This window comes from Lampetra planeri, chromosome 53 (genome assembly GCF_965212315.1).
Source record: "Lampetra planeri chromosome 53, kcLamPlan1.2.h2, whole genome shotgun sequence".
Taxonomy (NCBI): domain Eukaryota; kingdom Metazoa; phylum Chordata; class Hyperoartia; order Petromyzontiformes; family Petromyzontidae; genus Lampetra; species Lampetra planeri.
Genome location: NC_136159.1, coordinates 2,823,873 through 2,847,605, shown reverse-complemented (window position 1 = coordinate 2,847,605; position 23,733 = coordinate 2,823,873). Strand labels below are relative to the sequence as shown.

The following is a 23,733-nucleotide window of genomic DNA, read 5'->3' as shown; positions in this document are numbered from 1 at the left end:
TGTACCGGTGGTCTGCTGGTGCAGTTGCATTTTAGATGCTTTATAAATCAGCCATGCATTGTATAAGCACCAAACACCACAGTGCAAATTGACTGATATGGGGAATAATTATGTGCTGCATGTATAAATGAAACATGCCTCGGTTAAGTAATTATAACGGGCAAAACAGAACAATCAGCGTAAACCCCTGCTAATGAAACACACTGTTCAGAATTTAACAAATCACATTTTATTAAGGTGTTGTTCCTGTTAATAAGTTGGCTGCCAAAACTCACACGTATATGTTCTGCCACGTTATGACACAGACTAATTTGGGCACACACGCGTATGGGCGCACACACACATACACACACAGATGTCCCCGTTAAGTTGTACAAAGGACATTGGGGCTGCAGTTGTTTGGTGGACACCTAATTGGGCTGGCTCGGCTCGGCACACTAACGAACGACACGCAAGCCAGGCTTGTCTCTGTCTCACTGGCCTTCGTCTATGATACCAACACCAGACACTCATGTTAGGCTGAATTGACCTGAAGGCTGACCCAAGGCTGTGACCGATAACAACGTGGCGGCAGTGAGATGATCAACGTGTTAGATAACACAAGTCCGCTGCGAACTATGAGGGCTGCACAAAATCAAGGTGGAAAACCCCCAAGTACGCCCGCCGTCCACAAAAGAGCGCCCAGAGTCGGCTAACCAGCCTCCGAGAGCTGAGCGAGTCCACTTTAACACGCACCCAAAACCGCAATACGGAAAGTGGTGTACGTACGGATGTCTGGGAATGAAAGAGTACAATGTAAACCGGCTGCCGCAAGCGAGACACGGGGGTTTGCTCATGCGGATCAGTTCTGCCCACAAAACTACGAAAACTCCCTTTGCAGAGCGACCAGCGACTTTATCATCAATCACACAACCGATTACTTGGGCAAGAACCCTTGCACCGTCGATGAGATCCAGAAGGTCGAAACCGGTCGCGAGATTGCATTCTTGCTGAACCGCTTTGTCAGGCCGCGACGCGTTGCCATCACAGCTCGCATCTTGGCCTACGCAGTAGTTTTTTTATTGTTTAGTCGACACGACTGCTCACTGTCAGGGGTTGCCACGCTGCTTTAGACAGCCAACGCACGAGCCCCGGAAAATGGACGGCAGATTGCTGGCCACTGCAGCGCAGTCCTCTAACCACCAAAGACCCTCCCCGCCCCCCCACCAAGTTTGACCTTCTAGAGTGCCAGGGGCAAGTGTGTTCGCGGGAAGAGCGGTAGCAGTGGTTGGCGAATTCCCCCTACAGTGAACGGTCACTCGGACTGAAATTACAACCTCGGGAGAGGTGGGGGGGGGGAGGGCGGCGGTGTGGTCAACATCGGCACGGGGCGAGGGAGGAAAAGCAGCCAGCCGCACGGCGGCGACCGACATGACCGCATCCTCGAGTGCCGTAATATGAAAAGATGATTACCATAACAAAGACGCCCACTCCCGACAAACACAAACACACACGCTCGCTCGCTCGCTCACAATTGCATGCACCCACGCGGATAAGACCACACAGAGGAACGTGTGTGGAGCAGCTGTTATTGTTGTTGTCGCACTGATTCCCCGCTAACATTTGGTTGACTTAGTCTGGTCGGCGTCGCGTCTCCCCCCCCCCTCCCCAGCCCTCGGCAGCTCTACTTCTTCTTGCTCTTCACTGGCTTGACGGCCGCTTGCGCAGTAGGCACCGACTGGTATACGGTCGACGAGATCTTATTCAGGTAGTAGAGAGCCACCAGGGAGAATATGAAGCTGCACTCACACACACACACAAAGACAACGATGCAACGCAAGAAGCCTTTGATGGGCTGTTAAGAGCAAGTGCTGTTAGCGAGCACCTATGAAGGCCGGCACGGCACACGAGGGGGTGGGTGGCCGACACCACGCCCCGGCTGCAGACGTCTCAGAACAGGACAGGGTTAAAAGAATGCAAATCAAGTCCCATTTGGGGACCCGACCCCCGAATACATCCCCTCTCTACCAACCCACTCTGCCCCCACCGCCCCCACCGCCCCCACTATACCTACCCCTAATAATCTGCTCCCTCTACTTGACGAGATTTACTTTCTGTGGACCTTGCCAATTCTTGATGAATGCATTTTGGCGACGGCACCGCGATCTCTCATCCTAATGAGCTGTATTATTATCATATTTCTCTATTCATGGCGCACGGCACGAGAGGTGCAGTGGGCGGGGGGCGGGGGGGGGAGGTTTCTTTGCGCACAAGCAAACCGGACGCAAGGAAGCGACTGCTTTAATAAGACTCTCGGTGATGGCCGATTCCACTTTGCCGCGCCGTTTCTCTCGCGCGGAGCGCCACAATTCCTCTCCCTGTTCACACGGTGCAACAACGCTCGTAGAATGTTTTTTTTATGGTTATTAAACCTGCAAAACGCGTAGTTTTATAACGTTGCTACAAACCCCCCCCCCCCCCGCCGCCGTTAATTATTTTCCGCGCAAAAAACGATGCGCACGCGTAGGCCTCGGCAAGGTAAGGTAAAAGTGTAAAAACAACGAGCCTACCTTTACCCTACCTTTCACCTTACCACAATACAATCACTCTACCCTACCTTTTACCCTTTAGCAGGTAAGGTAAAACGCAACGAGCCTACCTTTACCCTACCCTTTACCCTTACCCCTTGTCATGTTGACACCTTTACCTTTACCCTTTTACCCGGTAAAAAGGGTAAATTACCTTACCTTGCCGAGGCCTACGCACACATCTACCAAACGCGCACCTAACACACACTGTAGATATCCAACATGGAAAGACAAAGATCCCCTGCATAGCCTGAACAGATTTTTTGGTCAAGTGCTGTAGCGAGCACCCAGGAAGGTCTGCACGATACGCGCGGGTGTCAGGTGGCCAGCACAATTCCGGGCCGCCTTTGTCTCCCCTATGGCGATGTTCACACACAATACCGGTACTCAATACAGGCTGAGACGACCTAGGGGACGCTCAGAGGACTGGCTCAGATAACACAATGTAACACAATTTTTGATCCTGGGTACTAAGTGTTGTTTTTTTATTGCTTATGCCTAAAAAGTATAGAAGATGGCTATTATTACCCACAAACTTTGCTTTTGTGACCAAGACTTTACGTGAACGAAAGACACAAACGCACACCACGTTACCCCTTTGAAAATAGGTCAATTTCTAAATATCACTGTCCTGGTCACAAAAGCTAAGTTTGTGGGAAATAATAGCCATTTTCTGTACCTTGGAGGCATAAGCAATTAGGAAATAACACTTATCACCCAGGAACAAATATTTTTTTTTTGTTACACAGTGTAATCGTCACTGGTGTTGACCTTGAGCAGGAATCGCGCTTCAAGTTGCTGGGTTTGTTGTGCAGCAACGCTGACCGCTACACTGCCGCTCCCTGTTACCCAACCAACACACGCACACACACACACACAGACAGACACGCTTGTACGCACACACAGACACGCTTGTACACATACATTCACGCTGAACAGGTCAAAGTCAAAAGTGGCTTTCGTTTTGCTCGACCACGACGGGGGTCTGGTGCTCATCTCCACCGGTTGGCCCTCGGGTCCACGGTGGTGGAAATTCCACATTACACTGGAGGGGGTGGGGGGCAGTCTAACCACACGACAACCTGCTGTTGGATTTCACACATGGGTGGTGCGCCGTTTGTTTAAAATCTGGAGGGAGGCATGGAAGGGTTGACCTCCCCGATTTGCATTTTAACTCGCGGCCTCAAACATGCAACGTCAAAAATCACACCACGCACTGCGACGACTCGTGTGATCTCCACTCTCTCCACTCTCAAGAGCTTTCGTGGTCTGAAGTGTCAGCCAGTTATACAATTTGCTGCGATACACGGGCGAGCATCGACATGGGGACACGGAAGTACAGCACAACCATGTCGTGCCCCACTGCCCTCTGAGGGCCCACCGTCGAGCCCCACGACCTATAACACCTGTTATGCACCTCCGATTTGCACGGTTGCCTACATACCGGCGCGAAAGAGGTTCAACATCCATACATGTATGGCGGTCGCCCACCAAAGTGCTGTCCAGGCTCACACCTGCTTAGCTTCCAAGGCCTCACGGGATCAGGCGCATTCCAGGCGACTTGGTTAGAGGCAGCGTGAATGACAAATGCGGCGATTGGTTCTTAACCCGTGCTCTCGCACGGTTAAACCCACAATCCACCGCTTGATGTTTAGTTCACCATTACGATTGCGAATTGACTGCCCCAACTAAAGCACAGCCTGCCCCACGATGGGGCAATGTAACCGCCTACTGCAAGCTAACCAAAGCCTGCCGCCCTTGGGGAGCAGCGGGGATGGAGATACGTACCACGTGGTGACGCACACCCTGTGGATAAGCCCGGAGGCAAACATGGATAGCAGGAGGCACAGCGCAACTGCAACACAGACAGACACGCACACAATTTTGAGAAAAAGTCAGCTTTAGAGTTCAACACAATCACCACTTGTCAAAGGTGGCAGTGGCCACTCTTCCCATATTATGACCAATTCTTGAATTTTCTTGAGAGTGGAGGGATGATTGTCCGAGTTACACCCCTGGCTGGGATTCAAACCCATGCTTATGAAGTCAGTGGGCGCTATCCCCAGCACCACTTGGTCAGATTACATCGATTTTTTTTCGTACATTTGGTCACGGGATCTGTTCGACCATACCTCACCACGCCAATTTGTGATGGTCGGCGAATATCAGCTCCGACATCACTCACCCCTGACATTAACCGTGGCTGGGAATTAAACTCCAGTCGCTGGGTTCACAGCGCCTGCGCGTTAATCACTGTACCACCGCTCTGCTATATACACATATATATACATAGAAAGATTACCATAGCGATAACTCTCGCTGCCCATTTAATGCTCCAGTGAAGCCACACATGCACTTACCACCGAGGTTCCCCTGGTTTATATCCAAGGTACCTTTTGTGATTTTGTTAATCCGGCCAGGTGGCTGCTCGACTGTAGATTGAGCGGCCTGCAATTGCAAGGTCGCGGAGTTCGCATCCTGATTGGTGGGGGGGGGGGTTGACTAAGCCCATCATCCCTCCGGGCAAATACAATGAGCAACCACTTTTGCGGGGGAATGTCAACCGTGGCTGTCCAACGGGGGAGACTCGCCACTGCCATAGGAACGTGGAATATCCCCCAACTGGCCATGCAGGGCCGTACACAGGGGACGAGGGCCGATGTCCTCAATTTGACCGGGAGCTTGCCCACTCTTTGTCGTGTCTCTCTAATTGATTTAAGGAAACGGTGCTTACTCTCTGGAAATATCCTGGCTTGGAATCCCTTGCCAAAGATGATGCTCTCCAGGTTGTTGAAAGCCTGTGCGAGGGCATTAAGGAAACCGCACATTCATCGCTCGAACACGACCGCGTGTTTTTTTTGTCCGCGCCCTTATCATAAAGTAATCATCACGTCGCGTTCCCCTATTGTGCCGCGCACATGCTTTGTCTGCCGTGGCAGCAAGGAGCTCAAAACACCTGGCAGAAGGCTCGATTTCTCCTTTATTTCCCTTCCCCAAATTCTCTTTCCAATTGCGCCATCAGCGTGTCGCGAGATGAAATTTCCATTCCATCGCAACTGTGCGCAGCAAGGAGAGCTGCCCCTGAGAATGACAAGACACAGAACTGGCGCTGGAATCGCTTTAATGGCCCATGTTGTGCGCATTTTCTACAATGTTTATGCCCTCAATCAAACCCAAATATATGTAGCATTCAGAGCTTAAAACGCAGGCTTCAATGAGGAACCAACTTTAATGGAGTTTATTTTTTCACTCATTTGTGATCAGGCTGTGATCACCAACTACCCCTACACAACAAAATAAGAACAACGTTGGTTGGAAGTAAACAGGGGTTGATTTGAAGACAAAGGCCAAACGGCATAGGAATGTGGAATTTCCACCGCTCAGGGCAGCCAACAGAGGTGAGCACTACCCCATGGCTCATTCACACAGGGAGCCAATTTAAATTTGGACTAAAACCGACTTATCATTCTATCCTACAATTCCATTGTTCAATTAATCATCAGCCATCAACTTAATTCTGAACTGTCTCCCCAAGCCATCGCCATCCATCAAGGTCCTGCGATGCAACAACCCATCTAGCAGAGGTCGCAAACGGGTTTTGATTCCTTACCCGTACCCGGCCGCACCAGGGTCGCAAATGAGTACCCGTACCCGGCCGGGTACGGGTACCCGTTCCCTACCCGTACCCGTACCCTACCCGAAATGAGTGACAAACGGTTACTCACCAGTGACTCACGGCCTACCCGTACCCGGCCGCACCAGGGTCGCAAACAGGTACCCGTACCCGGCCTGGTACGGGTAGCCGGGTATCGGGTAGGGTACAGATATCGTGTACCCGGTTACGACCTCTGCCATCTAGTACCGGCATTAGATGATTTAATTGCTCCCTCTTTGCACTGCATGCTTCCTGTTGGGGCACACCTTCCCTCCTTTGGCTGCCGCTTTGCTGCTGCTCCTCGACCAGTGGCCATTTCAACACTTTTAGCTACGGACGTGCCCTGCCCACTATCCTCAAGCCAACGTGACTAATGCGTCTAAACTTCCGTTTGTCCTCCTGTTCCGACACTTGCGCAAAACGACTTGAATCTCTTACAGCAAGAGATGTACCGGAGCCTGCCGCAATCCGTTTTACATTAGATCATTATTACCCCGCAATCTAGTTCATCAGATGCGTTGTTGCCCTTTCCCCGATTGCACAGCACCTTGAAATACAAGTGCACTTAAAGACTCATCGTGAAATCCAAATGGAATTGCGCCGTCGCGATCGCAAAGCGCAGACACTTCATTGCCCCGAGCACAGGAGCTTTCCGCCTAAGGGGAAAGAGATGAGCTCATAACCTAATGAATGAACAATAACAGAGGCAGCTGCGGCAGCGTTCGTGGATCACCTCGCAGCTCGAGCAAAGCGCGGCGATTACCGACGATCACTCAAGAGGGTTCATTACAGGCGGCAGAAAGCTCACGCTCGCTCGCTCGCTCGCTCGCTCGCTCGGGCTCGTCGCCGCGCGCCACCTCGCGACGCATCAATCATGGGGGGCCGCCTCTCGCCGTCACGGCCCCTCGGCCTAATCCCTCCAGCCGAGCCGCCCTTCCCCGCGCACGTTACGGCAGCGCGATTGAAAAGTTCGTGACCCGACGCGGAAAGCGATGAGTGACCTTGACGAGGCCGTCGTTATTTACACACGTCGTTCCGCCGGCGGTACAACGTTATGGCCACGGAACAGCTGCCACGGTGACCGGCTGAAATAATCAATTGCTCTGTCGATTGCTGCTTTCGATTAATCGGTTCGGCGAATGCATTACTAATAATAGGGTTTTTCCCCTTTTTTTTTCTGGCAACAAAACTGACTGACACCTTTTGCAAGGAATCATGCTTACATTAACCACAATACTTGCAGTCAAATGCAAAAGAAAAACAATACTCTGATAATTTATGCATTGTCTTTGAAACTGATTGGTCCACACCAGAGACAGCTTTCCTTGGAGCCTAGTCTCATATGGTGTTCGACCTTTTGGCGTCATCTGGTCGAACACCATATGAGACTAGGCTCCAAAGAAAGCTGTCTCTGGTGTAGACCAATCAGTTTCAAAGACAATGCATAAATTATCAGAGTTTTGTTTTTTGTTTGCATTTGACTGCAAGTATTGTGGTTAATGTAAGCATGATTCCTTGCAAAAGTTGTCAGTTTTGTTGCCAGAAAAAAGGGGAAAAACCCTATTAGTCTATTTTGGTACTGGCAAAGGAGGTCCCATGATGAATGCATTACGTTTCCATAGAATCTACGTAAATTCCACACGGTAAGGCTCAAAATGTCTGTGTTATAAGCGAAGGGTTTAATGGCGTTCATAACATCACTGTACATTTTTTTGAGAGGCTCGTGTACCCAGGAATGTCTCACCCGAGTCTCAAGACTCTTTTTTCAGGAGGGTCCTGTCAAGTTTCTGCATTTGGCGGTGACGTTGTAGTCGGCAAAGAAGTTTTCAGCACTGCGATGTTTAGCCAACACAGTTGCATCGTTTAATTTTTGTCCGCGTTGTGCTGGTCACGTGCTGCGGTGAGGTTCCCTGTGATCTTGAGGCTGGATTGCCCAGTATCTCACCCAATGTAACATGACTCTGAATTACTAGCTCATTTATATATTTGCATGTATTCTTTTTATTAAAATGTATCATCTGTGGGCTGCCTGGGTTTGATTTGCAACTGGGGTACCTATCTGTAAGTTATCCCCTTGTTCGACTTGCGTTTCCTCTGGGTTCTCCAGTTTCCCGCCCATAGCTAAAATAACGTTAAACATTTTTTTACTGGCACTGGACAAGCATCCACGTGGGGAAAAATTCCCTGCAAAATTACTTCAATTTGGATTGCAGAGAGCAGCAGCAGCAACGTCGCCCTCTCGTGCGAAAACTTGGCAGGACCCTTCTGAAAAAGGTCTCGAAACTCGGCGAGGCTTTTCTGGGTAAACCAAAGCATTCTAATAATACGATGGAAAGACTACGTAAATGTATTTCGCCCTTTGGACTCAGCCTGGAATAAGTTTCACCTCTCAAAGCACTTTCCCTCAGGCCACATTCCCACATTGTCAGTAGCAAATTGCTCTCCTCACGAGCAATTCTTCTGACGTGGAAGGTACTGGTAGCCAGCTCTCGTGAGGGTAGGTTTTGCCCATGAAACTATTTTAAACTAAAAATGAGGGGGAAAACCAGAGGACCCGGAGAAAAGTTCACGTGACTACCGGGAGAACATGCAAACTCCACTCCAAATATACAGCAGGCGTCGGGGTTGGAATCGAGCCCATGACTTCCTGTATACCAGGCGAGGTAGTTAACGCCTCACCACCGTGGTGCCCACATCCCCACATTGTCAGAAGCAAACCACTCTCCTCTCGTGAGTGTGGGTTTTGCGCAATTACCTCGGTATGTTCTCCCATTAATTTTTCTGCAGATGTCTCAACCTTTTTGCAAATTTCTACATTTTTTCCAGTTTTTATAACAAACAAGGTAGTTTCGGGCACGTGAAAACCAATATGACAATAAAACTTGACAATCCTTTCTTTTAAAACAACGTTACTTTCAACAGTAACCATTCAACTTTTGTTGGGGCAGCTACCTCTCCCCGTCATTTCATGGGCGATTCGATCGTGCTCGTACTTGCGCACTGAACGCTAACTGTCCGTGGGCTGCCAAGCATTCAGACGGGACAATGTAGCCATTGTTGCCCAGGTATAATGTGATTTATTTCAACGTCAAGGGACTGAAATTCCCTGTGCCCGTCCACTTGGCCTCAATCCAGAAGAAAATTAGCGCCGAACAAGAGCCATTATGATCCCCTTTCAGCGAACATGTTTTAACACTGCGGGCCGATGCAATTACCAAAGCGTGCAGTCTACTGGAGAGTGGATGTTAAAGAGCACGTGAAATCATTGACGAGGATCAAACATCAGCTAATGATGCCGTGCGATATTGAACAATGCTAAGCCGAGGCAAAGCACCTCTCCACTCATGCAAGATTTGGGCCAACAATCATTTCCAGTGGGTAAGAAATGCAATACTCTTAGGTTTTTTCGGTAAAGTCACGTAGGTAAAAATAAGTAAATAATAAAATAATATAAATAATCTTAGAAATTAAATAATAAATCACGTATCAAGTGAGGATACAGTAAATTTAGCTGTGATGGTCCCACCTGATGATGGAAACTTGTGTTGCCTCCGAAACGTCGTGATTTATTATTTTATTTCTATAATTAATATTATTTTATTATTTACTTATTTTTACCTACGCGACTTTACTGAAAAAACCTAAGAGTATGAATCCTTGCAGTTACGAAAGCTTCAAATCTAGAAGAAATGCAATACTCCTATATCCCGGGAGCCACTCTCTCCATATCACAAAGTGTTCACTGATTTTAGCAGCCATCTATTGATGATCAGCTTTGTTGCCCTCTGATCAGGATTCTCATCGTATTGCTTCCCCCTATGCTGGTGTCCCGTTGCGACGAGATACACGTTTTTGCATTGCCAATGTTTCCACAGCGCCGAAGCAAGCTAGAGTAGAACCTACGACCAGAGGTCGCAAACGGGTTTTGATTCCTTACCCGTACCCGGCCGCACCAGGGTCGCAAACGGGTACCCGTACCCGGCCGTACCCGTACCCTACCCGTACCCGGCCGGGTACGGGTAGGGTACGGGTATCGGGTACCTGATTGCGACCTCTGGGATGAAGCCATGTTGCAGGCGCGGGTGGGTTGATTCTAGGAACTTGAATTGTGAGAAGAGACAAGACGTTGGGAAATGAGTGACAAACGGTTACTCACCAGTGACTCACGGTCTACCCGTACCCGTATCCAGCCGCACCAGGGTCGCAAACGGGTACCCGTACCCGGCCGTACCCGTACCCTACCCGTACCCGGCCGGGTACGGGTAGGGTACGGGTATCGGGTACCTGATTGCGACCTCTGGGATGAAGCCATGTTGCAGGCGCGGGTGGGTTGATTCTAGGAACTTGAATTGTGAGAAGAGACAAGACGTTGGGAAATGAGTGACAAACGGTTACTCACCAGTGACTCACGGTCTACCCGTACCCGTATCCAGCCGCACCAGGGTCGCAAACGGCTACCCGTACCTGGCCAGGTACGGGTAGCCGGGTATCGGGTAGGGTACGGGTATCAGGTACCCGGTTGCGACCTCTGCCTACGAGCAACGGGATTCGGGTCGAGCGTGCTAACCACGAAGCCACTGCCGCCACCTACAAGTGTCTAGGCAATTTTTCACGCCACAGGTAACACCAGCTGCGCGCCCGCTCGCATCGACGCCGTCGCACACCGCCTCCGTACGAGCAACGCATCTGCTTCCAAATTACAGGGAAGGAAGTGAGTCTTCGGGCTTTAAACCGGGAAAGGCCTGCGGTGAAATAAATGGCCGCTTTCAGTGTCTCCATTAAAGTGGCCCAGCGGTGAGTAAAAGGCAAAGGAGGCTCCGGGCCGAAGCATTCGAATAGAGAGCGGCGGCAGCCCAAGAGAGAAGCCGAGAGCGGAATAATAAAAGTGTAGCTGCGGTTTATTATTACGTGGCCTGCTGTGAGCATGACCTCGTCATTATTCTTGTGCAAGCGTAACTCTGTTCCGTGTCTCAAATTGTACATTTTTATTTTTAAAACTACATCAGCCTGTTGGCTCTGCAAACCAACATTATCTAGCAACGTATGTTTAGGCAAGCAAGACATTCGGGGTGTCATCAGCAAGTCAGGCTTGTTAAACAAATGCTTCTGGGTTACAGGACGTTATTGGCAAGAGCACTCTGTCTAAATCATTGCGCTACACTGAACCGAAAAATAAAAATTGTATACATTTAAAATATTTCGGCAGCAGGGATAAACAGTGGTCAGAATGGTCAGCACTGGACCAGTTCGCATAGGATTGGTAGTTCTGATTCTTTCAACAAATATAACCCCATCCAGCATTTTGGAGGTGGGGATAGGCAGATCACAGTGATCACTGTGTGTTGTGAAACTCCCAAACCTGCTTGCCAGGCAGTACAGCAAGTGGGTTCACGTCCATCTGACTGTGCAGATTTTTAGGTGGTGTTATCCTCTTGTACGAGTGGGTATTCTCCAAGAAGCTCTGGTTTTTCTTCCACGAGCAAAAAAACTATCAGCCTAGCGGTTCTGATGATTATGACGGTGATAATAATAAAAACTTAATTCATGATCAATGAAAGTAAGCATTTCAATACTTTACGCAAGGCTCATTTAGCGTTTCTGACTTTTTAGTATGTGGGGTGTGATAAAATGGGAGGAGAGTACAGAAAAGCTACGTAAGTCACCATGAAGACAGCTTAATGAAGGACATCATAGACAGAAGAATTTAAGGGAAAGAATGAAGCCGGAGGCTTGGAATGTTTGAGGAGCTGAAGGGGCATTTGTGGAAAAGAGGAAGGCAGATAACATAGGATGGCGAGGATGTCAGCCAAGGAGCCACCGTGAAGGCAGAGCTCCAGATCAGAATAAGAGAGGAGAAAACCCACGCGGAGAACGGGGGACAGCATGCTTCAATCTACAACAAATAGTTCACGAACCTACTCGCTGATACTGCTTCCGCTTTGCCCTGCAGGCTGTGTTTTGGTGTGATCCATCAACCTTGCCCCCGAATCACAGATTAAGTGTATGCCGTTGCACCCAATACATCAATAAATGAAATTGAAAAATTGCGTTTTAAGCCAGAGATGCGTGTAGTGCTGAATCAGCATTTTTTTTGTACCCACGTGATACCGTGGGCTTTGAAGCGGAATCAAGTTACATCTCGTGATGATAACGAGAGCAGAGACATTCCTCAATGGGGTAATTAGTAACCGGAGCCGCTCATTTTTTTCAACTCACGGTATTTGACAATATGGATACATCTATTATCATTACCTGCATTGTTATCATCAGCATCATTATTTTTTTACATCAAATTACAGGTCTAAGTGCTCAACATCCAATGAAACATTGGGAATGTGCATTGCTCATTTTAGAGTAGAAAGACATCATTATGTGAAGGATCGTTTTTTGCCAGAAGTTAAGATGTCACTCCACTCTAATGAGTGCGCATTTTTCTACTGGTCCTCCGATTTTTCCCTCCACATTGGGAAATATATATGTAGAGTATTTGGCTGCTGTAAATTTCCACATGATAAGCCACTTCGTTGAGCTATCATTTGTGGCCAGGTCACTTCTGAAAAATAGCAAAATAGCTCAGTGGGCCTTACCTGGTAAAATAAAAACAAATCATTGAGTTTAGTTTCATTATCAAGTAGTGATCATCTCCATTAGTTGCGCTGAGCCAGTGGTGTAAATTCCACGTTAGTATGGCAGGCGTGTTTCTATCCACAGAACAACAACAGTTGTGTTTCCATCAAGGCAGTAGTCGTTTCATCAACAATGGAGAGAAGATTGCGAATTGAGTGCTCCAACTACATTATCACAAGTGCTGCCACCACAGATGTGACAATCACCGATTGAAGTTAAATTATGCTCATTATACAAGCACCAGATTGCATGTAAGTTTCATACGGATGCATTGGTGCTTTTTGTTTCTTTTTGTTTGCACCGACGTGGATTCACATATTTGTTAATAAATCCACGAACATTGATTTAAACGAGAAAAGGTTGAATCCTACACATCCTGAATTAATGCACAGCTAAGGGCCTCAGAGTTAAAGGTGGAATCTGGGCCGATTACAGTGGTCAACAACAAAAAAATCTGGCCTGGACATTTGCAGCTGTTTTAGACCAATTTCAGGATGCTGATTCCAAATCTGATCTCAGATTTGCTCTATCACATCTCATTTTTATGCTACCGGCATACCCCATTTTCATTGATTTTACCCGAAATTAACTCTGTCACTTATGATTGCAAGTTGTTGCGAGTCAGTGACTGCTTTAGTGTTAAAATATGGTGCTGTATTTTTAGGATGGTGTGTTTATAATATCATTTTATATAGATATCCACATTTATTTAATATTTTTATTCTGCAGTTTTTATTAAAAATGCAATATTTGATATCTCAAAAACCTGATGTGATAGACAAAAACTGATGCCAGATTTGGAATCAGCACCCCAAAATTACATTAAAAACCGTTGGAATACCTTATGCCAGAAAAAGTGTGTTGACCAGTGTTAGAATACAACGGGGGGGGGGGGGGGGGTGCTGCGGTTGGCTCAGTGATGCAACAAGCCAGAACGCAGGAACGCCAGACACACGATCCGCCCGGATGCTCTCGACTGTGGGGGGGGAAGGGCAGCCATGCCGGGCTCTGCCACCAAGGATACGGTGAGGGAGAAGAGGAAGAGCACAGATCCCAGGAATCCTCCGAAGATGGTGAGCCACTCGCCCCCTGCCAGCTGCCGGCTGTACATTTGCATGCCGGCAAACAGCAGCAGGGACAGCAGCGACGACAGCAGGAACGAAACCGCTGGGCTCACGGCTACACACACACACAGAAATACATAACCAAATACATATACACACGTTAATTCACACACGACGACCGCCGCTAAGTGGCGGTGACATCACCACGGTGCTTGTGCCGCCTTTGGGGCGACGTGCAGTGTCATTACTAAAGCACGTCACCTTGCGTTAATCGAATGCTTGCTGATGTTTCTCAAAAAGGAAGTGCTTCTTATGTATATATGAATACTGGATGGGTGGATGGGACAGGTGAGCCAGTCTTAACACAGGACGAGTCCTGTGGCTTTCCCACAGCAGTACATCTATATAAATAGATACACATTTGCCGTGGTGCCGTTGATCATCCCCCAGTGTCCTCATTGGGTCCCTCCCCATTGCTTCACGTCCAGTGAGTGATATCAGGGGAAAGGGGCCCAGCATAGGGTGGGGGGAGGGGTGGAGGGCCACGATGCAGGGTGCCTGGTACGAGGGGCCACGCACCACTGGCAAGGGTGCGCTTGGGGAGGGGGTGCGAGTGCCATGGTGGTGAGATGTTATCTCCCTCGCCTGGTATGCAGGAGGTCGTGGATTCGATCCCGACAGTGACGCCTGCTGTATATTTGGAATGTCCGTGTCTCTCTCTCCCGCGGGAGCGTGGCTTTTTTTTCCGGGGCCTCCGTTTTTTTCCCTCCACATTTAAAATCAACGTGCGTTTAAAGTATTTGGCCGCTATACATTTCCACGTGATGATAAGCCACTTTGTTGAGTGATCATTTGTGAATGCAAGGTCGCTTCTGAAAAAGAGCTATACAGTTCAGTGGGTCTTACCTGGAAGATTTTTGTTCAAGTTTATAGGGTGGGGGAGGGGGCTACAGGAGGATGGGGATGCCTGGAGGATTGGCATGCACAAGGGGGGGGGGGCACCCAAGGGTGGGTAGATGGGAATGGTGGGGGAAGGAGTGGGGGGGCATTGCTGAGCGAGGGGTACTTCCTCTACTATTCTGTTAGGCCTTTGCGAGGTGAACCGCTCCGTTATGCTCCGAATATATTGTCTCTACTTACAACCTCTCAACTGTGAGTGCCAGAAAACTATGTTTCATTAACGAGAACTCCGCACTGTGAGCTTTACTCTAAGAATAACCTCACCCTCCCTGGAGTTACGCAGAGATGTACGAGGGCCGACGATCTTCAAAGTTCTTGAATCCAAATCAGCTCACCATTTAACGAACATTGCCCACCCAACAGGAAGTTCAAGAATCCTTACGGGGGACACCTCCTAAGTGCTCTTTGACCATGTCTAGATTATTAGACCTCCTTTTACAGTACCAAAATATAATAATAGGGTTTTCTCCCTTTTTTCTGGAAACAAAACTGAAACCTTTTTACAAAATATCATGTGTGCATTAACCACATTGCTTGTGGTCAAAATGCAGTATTGTGGTAAATGCACACATGATTCCTTGTAAAAAGGGGAAAAACCCTATTATTATATTTTGGTACTGGCAAAGGAGGTCTAATGATGTAGATGTTTACCCCGAGCCCTCATTACTTTGATAGTGCATTGTCTTTGAGCTGTACGCCTTTTGGCGTCCTCTGGTTTAGCACCAATTGAGATGAGGCTCAAAAGAAAGCTGTCTCTGGTGTGGACCAATCAGTTTCAAGGACAATGCATATATTATCAGAGTGTGTTTTTATGTTTGCATATTGTCCGCAAGTATTGTGGTTAATGCACACATGATTCCTCGTAAAAAGGTTTCAGTTTTGTTGCCAGGAAAAAGGGGAAAACCTCCTATGACCATGTCCAGATTGTGAACTCAGGCTGGTTCCAGTGCTCTGTCTTGCAGAGCAGCCACATTTTAGAATGTCCTCAGAACCAATCTTCATATTTCAAACGTCCCTTCTTAAGCATGGTTGAAGGCCATGCTGCAGGATGACCTCTGCCACAAATATTTTATTTTATTTTATACCTACGTGACTTTACCGAAAGAACCAAAGAGTATGGATTCCTGCAGTCACGAAAGCTTCAAATCAAGATTGAATAATATAACTTAGCTTCCATAATGTTTATGGTGTATATCAAGTGTGCCCTCTTGTGTCCATTGAATAAATGTGATCCATCATCTACTGTTTATCCGGTGTGCAGTAAGTTCCGTCACGTTTCATGTCATATATAATTTAATACTTAATTTCCATATTTACAATTCCAAATGTACCTTGGCCAAGTTTGTTTTAGGACCATGAAGCAGGATTGCTTCTGCCACAACCGCATATGCTGCAACTACGTGATAGCATCATGTCCGAGGCTGGGTATAAGGTGTATTTACACAACAACTGACGGGATTTTTCGACTTTTAGATTTGTTTTTAAGCAATCTTTATTGTGTATCCTGTTTGCAGCAAGTTTTGGCGTGTGAATACTTTTTTTTGCATGTGAAAACTTTTAGTTTTTCCTCTAGTTATAAAATAACTTGTCGACGGTCTTGGGCTGTGGTCATCCTTGTTGCTGAGCTGCTCATTTCCATGGGGCCTCAGCAGCTGAAATCAAGCCTGAGTCTGACTTCCTAACAAAACGAAAACACAGACTTTATTCCTTTGGGCTCTTACCCGCTTATAAATAGAAACTTAGTTTCAGACAATGCCAAAGCTTAAGTCCATTCTGCTTGTGATGTATTGGGAGGCATCTGATAACTGTATCTATGGTAGCTGGCCAAAGCCTTGTAGTAAGCGTTGTTACAATGGAGCCATATTTCATGCTATTGTTTCGCCGTCAGTGCCTGTTCACTGCTGCATGGCATTGCTAAAGCACGTGTTGAATTGGGCAATAAAAGAAAAACCCCCTCATGAGGACATTCACACGAGTATTGTATGCCAAGTTTGCTGCCCCCCAATCTCAAATGAATGTGAACATTGCAAGATTTTGTTTTAATCAAGTGAATCGACATCGAGCCAAATTGTCTCCGTGCTGAAATGAACGTGGCTTGGTGTTCATCTCTATTGTTGGTTTTCAAACAATGATCAAAATTCCACGTTCCTGTGGTGGGAAGGCAGTATCTCAAAATTAGTCTGTTGCTTTTCCATAGAGTGGATCTCATTAAAAATGTTAGTGTAAAAATGGACTATGCTGCAATGGCCTCTGCTGTCCCAAAACATGTAGTGCATCGTGGTTACCCATCCACGCACTATCCAGGGTCAACACTGCTTAGCTTCCAGGATCTGAAGGGATCAGGTCAATTCCAGGTGATTTGGTCATCAACCCAACTAATGCAACATGAGTAATGTAAATATATTTTTTCAAATGCTTATTATTATTATATACATTTCACGATTGCATATTGTATTATCTATTATTCAATCTCTATATTTTTTGTTTTTTTTTTGTTTACACAATGGCATTTGCTGTTTTGTTCAACTTCATTTAACACAGGTCTCCACTGGGGAATGATCACCATATCTATCGATTCAATGGGCTCTTACCTGGTTATAAAGGTCATCTACGCTTCCACTGAATAATAGCATGACCATTTGTACAACCATTTTTATACCCATGCACGACTAATTACTAACAACAATGAATGAGCTGGTCGGTTGAAAACAATTATAATTCTGCAGCAGTGTGCAACTCAAAAGCAGCAGAAGCAATAGCAGCAGCAGTCACCGAAAATGAACCACTTCCATTCAACCATTAATTCTTCTCCGGGATCTATTCAATGTGAGAATGTGCATCACACGCACGGGGCCACTGCACACAATTGAGTGACATTGATTTTTTTCCAATTCAATGAAACATATCATTTTTTGGGGGACCAAGAGTACTTATATGCGTGAATGGACGCGTGACAAAGGGTCTCCCTTGACCCCACTTATTTTAAGCACGGTGCAGTCGTCACCGCTGCTGCTACTGCCGCTTCGAAAGCTCTCTGCTGACCTCGCGACTGAACACAAACATTTTCGGGCAGCAAACACGAGATTAATTAAAGTGCTTTATTTTACCCAGATTAGGCAGGGGGGGGGGCAAAAGCAAATAGAAAAACTAAAAAGGTTTGAATAGAAGCATCGTGATTTTAATAGAAGCATGTTCAAAATTGCAGTGAAACACAGAAAAGAGGTGCATATGAATTAGGAAGCCAAATGCCAAGCAGAGACATCGCATTAACTGTTAAGTGGGCTTAGCCAAGACACAACGTGAAAACGAAATTTGGCCAATGAACATGAAGGGTAACAGATCCGTAGCAAATGAAGGGAATGCGTCAAAGGGTGACTTCGCAGATGAAGCGATGAGATCTATTCATGTGCCAGTGGCATAATGGGCCATGAGGAATGGTGATGGCATAAGGGGGAATTTATCCTGCAGTGGCTAGCCAATGACTAATGAGTATGACCTATTTGAATAATTATCGCTACCACACGAGAGAATTGTGAAGCTAATTATGTGGGGACAGCTTTACAGAATCTTCTTGTACTTTCTAATTTGGAATTTTGGTTTCTACACAGCACAAACTGACTTCACAAGTTCAACAAACACTTTAGGAATAAGTAATATTTAAAAAATACTTTTCTTTTAAACACGCTTTAATGAAATGTACCGTACTCGTAATGGCAGAACTCCACGACTCCAGGAAGTGGCCGCAAAGCTTGCCATAACGTAGGGCCGTGGTGATTTACAGCCAACGTCAATTGAGCGTGGACAATTAGACCCAAGCCGAAACATAACATATTTTTAAAAAATGTTTAAAAAATATATTTTTTTTTTGATAGAATATAGTATTGTCATCAGTATGACATAAGTATACCAAGTTTGCAGTCGATACCACATTGGGAAGTGGGTTAAAATTGAGTTACAAGATTGAGGATACGACAACAACAGAGTGAGTTAAATAAAAGCATGTAAAAAGGCACATTTTGGGTAAATACACGTATAAATTAGCAGTGGAATTTGGAAATCATATTGATCATTACAAGAAAACTGATTGGCTATTCATAAAGCTAAAATAGTCAAGAAGGACAAAGACAAACTAAGAGAACAGGTGCAAATATGAATTGCAAGCAGCAATCAAAGTAAAATGCAGAATACTATGTCAAAAGGCTTTTTCAACTACAGTATTTTCTGGCAGGCCATTAAACAAGACTAGCTTGCGCTTGTGGGTCACATGACGTCAATGCAACATCACGTGGGGTTGTGACGTCATGCCATCTTTTGTCACCAAAAATGGGTCCAGTCTGTCCTGTCTGATCCCAATAATCTATCTCTATGTTTCAGCAGGCCATAAGTCAGTGGGCAACTCTATGCCTTCACCAGTTGAGGAACTATTCTGTATGATTAAACGACAGTGTTCCCTACTTGGCCTATATTTGCTCGTTTTTCTTAATCTCAATTAAATTTTGGAAATGTTTGTTTTCACCATGGCGCTTTGTATTGCTCTGTAGTGTTTGTATGGGTTAAAATAATTACATACTGACCCCAAAAGTATAAATATTCTCACATACACAATTTTATGCATTCAACTTGAACGTACAAATATACTTTAATCGATTAATTGATGCATGGGTAGCAATCATCTTCACTGGCGGACCAGTGGAAATTTCACATTATATGATTGGAGAGAGCATATCCATAGCACAACTCTTGACTTGCCACAACGTGGTACTTATGTTATCGACCCTGAAGGTATGATGGGGAATAAGTCGAGTTAAAGTGTCTCCTTGTTGAACTGATGGTGGTTATTTCCACCTGCGGCCATGAACCACTTTGAAAATTCCGCATTGCCATGGTAGCTGCCTCTCACTTCATAGGAAGACCACTACTGACTTTTCACAAAATAGCACTAACTTTATCAATCATCGAGGGATGGCCTGAGCCAACTCCCAAATGGGTTGTAGGTGTTCTAATCACAAGGCCACTTGGCTGTTAGTCTGATCAAAAAGTATTGGAATTTACACGTACGGCACCTTTTGCATGCAGGACTTGATACTGTGTGTGGGCTGTGGGGTTATTTGACCATACATCGCACAATCGTTCAGGGAGGATTGACGGTAGGAAGCAAAGTGGAGAACAAAGGAAACAGGCAGTCCTCTACTTACGATGGAGATGCGTTACGACGACCCCATCGTAAGTCAAAAATATCGCAAGTCGAAGATGGCCTAGCCTACCGAGGAGTCTTAAAGAATGGTGATAATTTAGCAAAACAGAGCCATTTACAGTACCGTAGTGTATAAACTATATACTGTATGTATTTATTAATTACAATACTGTATTGCACAGTAAAATGTAAAGTCAAAAAAACAAGGTAAATTCTTAGCCTACCTATATGAACTGCAATTTAATATAAAGTTTTTTCAGGAAACAATCCTATCTGCTATAACAACTTTTAACATGCATTGAACGTATCGTATCGTGGTAACCCTGAAATTAAATCGCTAAAGCTACATATCATACATGCATTGAACGTATCGTTCGCTGCTGCGTTTGCCTGCCGCGCGAAATGGAAAATATTTTACAATTTTGTCGTATCGCTATCGTAAGATCGAAATATCGTAAGTCGGACCATCGTAACTCGGGGACTGTCTGTAGTATTTGTCTGCACTGCCCTCTGTTGACATTGTAGCCACGTAAGCAGCCTGCAATCATTTGTGTACGGACGGTGGTCACCCTTCCAAGCAAAATTCAGACTAAAATCTGCTTAGCTTTCGATAACTGACCAAGATCGAGCGCATTTCCGGTGGAGTAATTTTTTTCAAAGCAAATAAAAAAATATTTTTCGTAAAAAAATCTATCGTTTGTTTATTTCACAAGGACACAGAACAATCTAAAATGTGATAATTATTGTTCACATAGCTGGCATGGCAATGTTACTGTCCTGTAAATATTTCACATCAGTGAAATTGACAATTCAGTTAAATTAGGTCGTCGTTGGAACCCCAGGCATGGAGTAAATGTATCCATAATAAAGGTTTTTTTTGGGGGGTTGGATCGCGTAAATGGGTTGTAAAACCCGCCACCAGCCAACAGACAATTAGTAAGGTTCGTCACGTAAACAAAACGTGGCACGACATTTACAATTCTCAATGGGCTTGCACCTGGTCAAAATAAAGGACTTTAAAAGAGAATGTACCCCAATCGAAAAGTTATTCGTTAAATAAAGGATATATTACATGCGTTCTGGTTAATAAAAAAAAAAGGAAATCAACCGATATAACAACCCATCTCGCCAGAGTTCTCGTCCCCGGCCACGGCTACCATCAGTGGCAAGTGGCATCCCACTCAAACCTTGGGGCCTCCTCCTCCTCAGCCAACATTCACAAACCACGCACTGGCCCAGCGTGGGGAAGTATGGTTACAAAATTGTGTTGCGAGTGAAACTTCGTGATATATTTTATTTTTCTACCTACGTGACTTTACCGAAAGAACCAGCATATGTATATGCTTGGTTCTTTCTGTAAAGTCACGTAGAAGGGAAACAATGAAATAAAAAATATATATTATTTTGGCAATAAAAAAAAATCGTATTATTTTTTATTAAAAATATTATTCTTTATTATTTTATTGTTTTCTTTTACGTGACTTTACCGAAAGAACCAAGAATATGAATCCCTGCAGTCACAAAAGCTTTAAATCAAAATCTAACCAGCGTATGGTTAAATCTTCTCCACCACCCACACTTCATCCAGCAGTTGATTGATCATGGCCTGATCATTTTAACGGTGGCAGCAACAATAGCATGATGATATCACGGAAAGTAATCTGCAATCTAAATTAAACCAACTCGACTCGCGTATTTGTATGACATTTCACGAGTTGACAAAATCCCCGAAGGTGTAGTGGACATCCCCATCACCGATTTAAAGCTTTCGTGACTGCAGGGATTCATCTTCTTGGTTCTTTCGGTAAAGTCACGTAGAATGGAAATAATAAAAAATCAAACATAATAAACGTCGTGAGAATTATTTTATTATGTTTTATGTTTATTATTTTATTATTTCCATTCTACGTGACTTTACCGAAAGAACCAAGAAGATGAATCCCCATCACCGTTGGCACTAAAAAAAAGAAACCACCCCCGACATTTGTTCGTGTTTGCCGTCAGCGAAATGCGCCGCGTGAGAGGGTTAACACACAAACACACACAACAACAAAAAAACCACGACACAATCGGACGAGCGAACGAAAAACCCCGACGCGGTTCAGACGTTTCGAGGCCGAGGCTCAGTTGCCACGTCAACGTCGGGAGGGGGGGAGGGAGGTGAGACGGGCGAAGCTCCCAACTTGACCAGCCCAGAGTCATTATATCAAGACAACTTCGCTCCTCGCCATTAAAACAACAACAGCAACAGCGGCTGCGGAGGCAGCGAGTGTTCCACCGGGATAGTTACCCATGGTCGTTGCGACTTTTAACAGCACAGAGGCCTCAGTTGAATGGAACGGAGGAGGGGGAGAGAGAGGGGAAGGAAGCAGCGGTCACGTGGCGCGCGCGCTCGATGACGTCACGGCGGTTGGTTTGAAAGTTCGCAAAGAGAGATGACGTCATCGTGTTTTTTGTTGTTGCTGCGACGTGGCTCGCGCGATGACGTCACAACCCGCCCCTCCCAATACGATTTTATTTTCTTCTAGGTAAGGAAAGCGACAACATGCAAACTCTTAAATAATAGCAGGCGAGGTAGTTAACGTCTCGCCACCGTGGCGCCCTCTATTTTTTTCAGGCCACAGTGTGATTGTCGAATTATGATGCTAGTTATAATTGGTACTGGCGAAACGTCGTAACTCGAATCGTTGTGAGTTTACTCTCCAACACACCGGTGAGCCGTACGAGTTACGAATTGGCACTTTTTGTTTAAGTGACGAACTTTACTTAATTGGCTGTCGGTCGGTGGCGGGTTTAACGACACATTTATACTGGTAGGAACCTCCTGGTTACACCAGCCCACAGCGGATTATTGTGTCCGTCCGTCGTGCAGGGAGGGGCTGGGTGGGGAGGGGAGGGTGGAGAGGGTGGGGCTGGGTGGGGAGGGGCTGGGTGGGGAGGGTGGGGCGGGGCTGGGTGGGGAGGGTGGGCTGGGTGGTAGGGGTGGGGGGGTGGTAGGGGTGGGGCTGGGTCGGGAGGATCTGGTCACCCCGTGGTGCCCTTATAAAACTCAACGTTTAACCTACTCACGCCGGCTTGTGCCCGGCCTCACAGTCGGGCATATTTGCGGAATACACCACGCCGCCGTTGACCCCGGCCATTGACCGAGCAACCCAACGTTCCTACCAGCTCCCTCCGCAGGAATGTGTTATCTTGATTTGATCTCATGGACATGCTAATTTCTCCAGCCCCCACCCGTCCCTGATCTCCACAAACCCTCCCCCCTCTCCCCGTGAACTCCTGCAGCCACGACTCTCCACCCCCCACTCCCGTGCCTATATATAGCCACACCAGCAGATCATTCTTTCTCACCTGATGACGGACGCTTGTGTTGCGACCGAAACGTCGTGTTCTTTTATAATTTGTTCCATCTACGCGACTTTACCGAAAGAACCAGAGTATGCACACATTTACGTAACCAAACCCCAAAAAACCCTTATATTATGAATATTGTAGAATGTGTCTAGTTTTATTTTTACAAGATATAAACGAGTGGAAGAACTTAATTAAGAAAGCTGAAAATGCATGTTTACAGTAATTTGTCAATGTCACGCTCCATTGCTGTGATGTCATCCATGAGCCGCGTGGCGTTGCAAGCGCGACCCCTGCTGATGTAATTTGGTATTC

The 23,733-nt window shown here is 46.2% G+C and overlaps 1 protein-coding gene across 1 annotated transcript; it reads right to left on the bottom strand.

The window, feature by feature from the left end:
• Positions 1-213: 213 nt before the first annotated feature.
• Positions 214-22,480, bottom strand: KRTCAP2 (keratinocyte associated protein 2). Its single transcript, XM_078617390.1, has 5 exons — positions 22,358-22,480; positions 13,874-14,028; positions 5,302-5,365; positions 4,356-4,422; positions 214-1,778 (listed from the first exon to the last, which is right to left on the bottom strand). Exons 1-5 carry the CDS (start codon positions 22,359-22,361, stop codon positions 1,664-1,666), a joined length of 405 nt encoding a protein of 134 aa, XP_078473516.1. The 5' UTR covers positions 22,362-22,480; the 3' UTR covers positions 214-1,663.
• Positions 22,481-23,733: the final 1,253 nt, after the last annotated feature.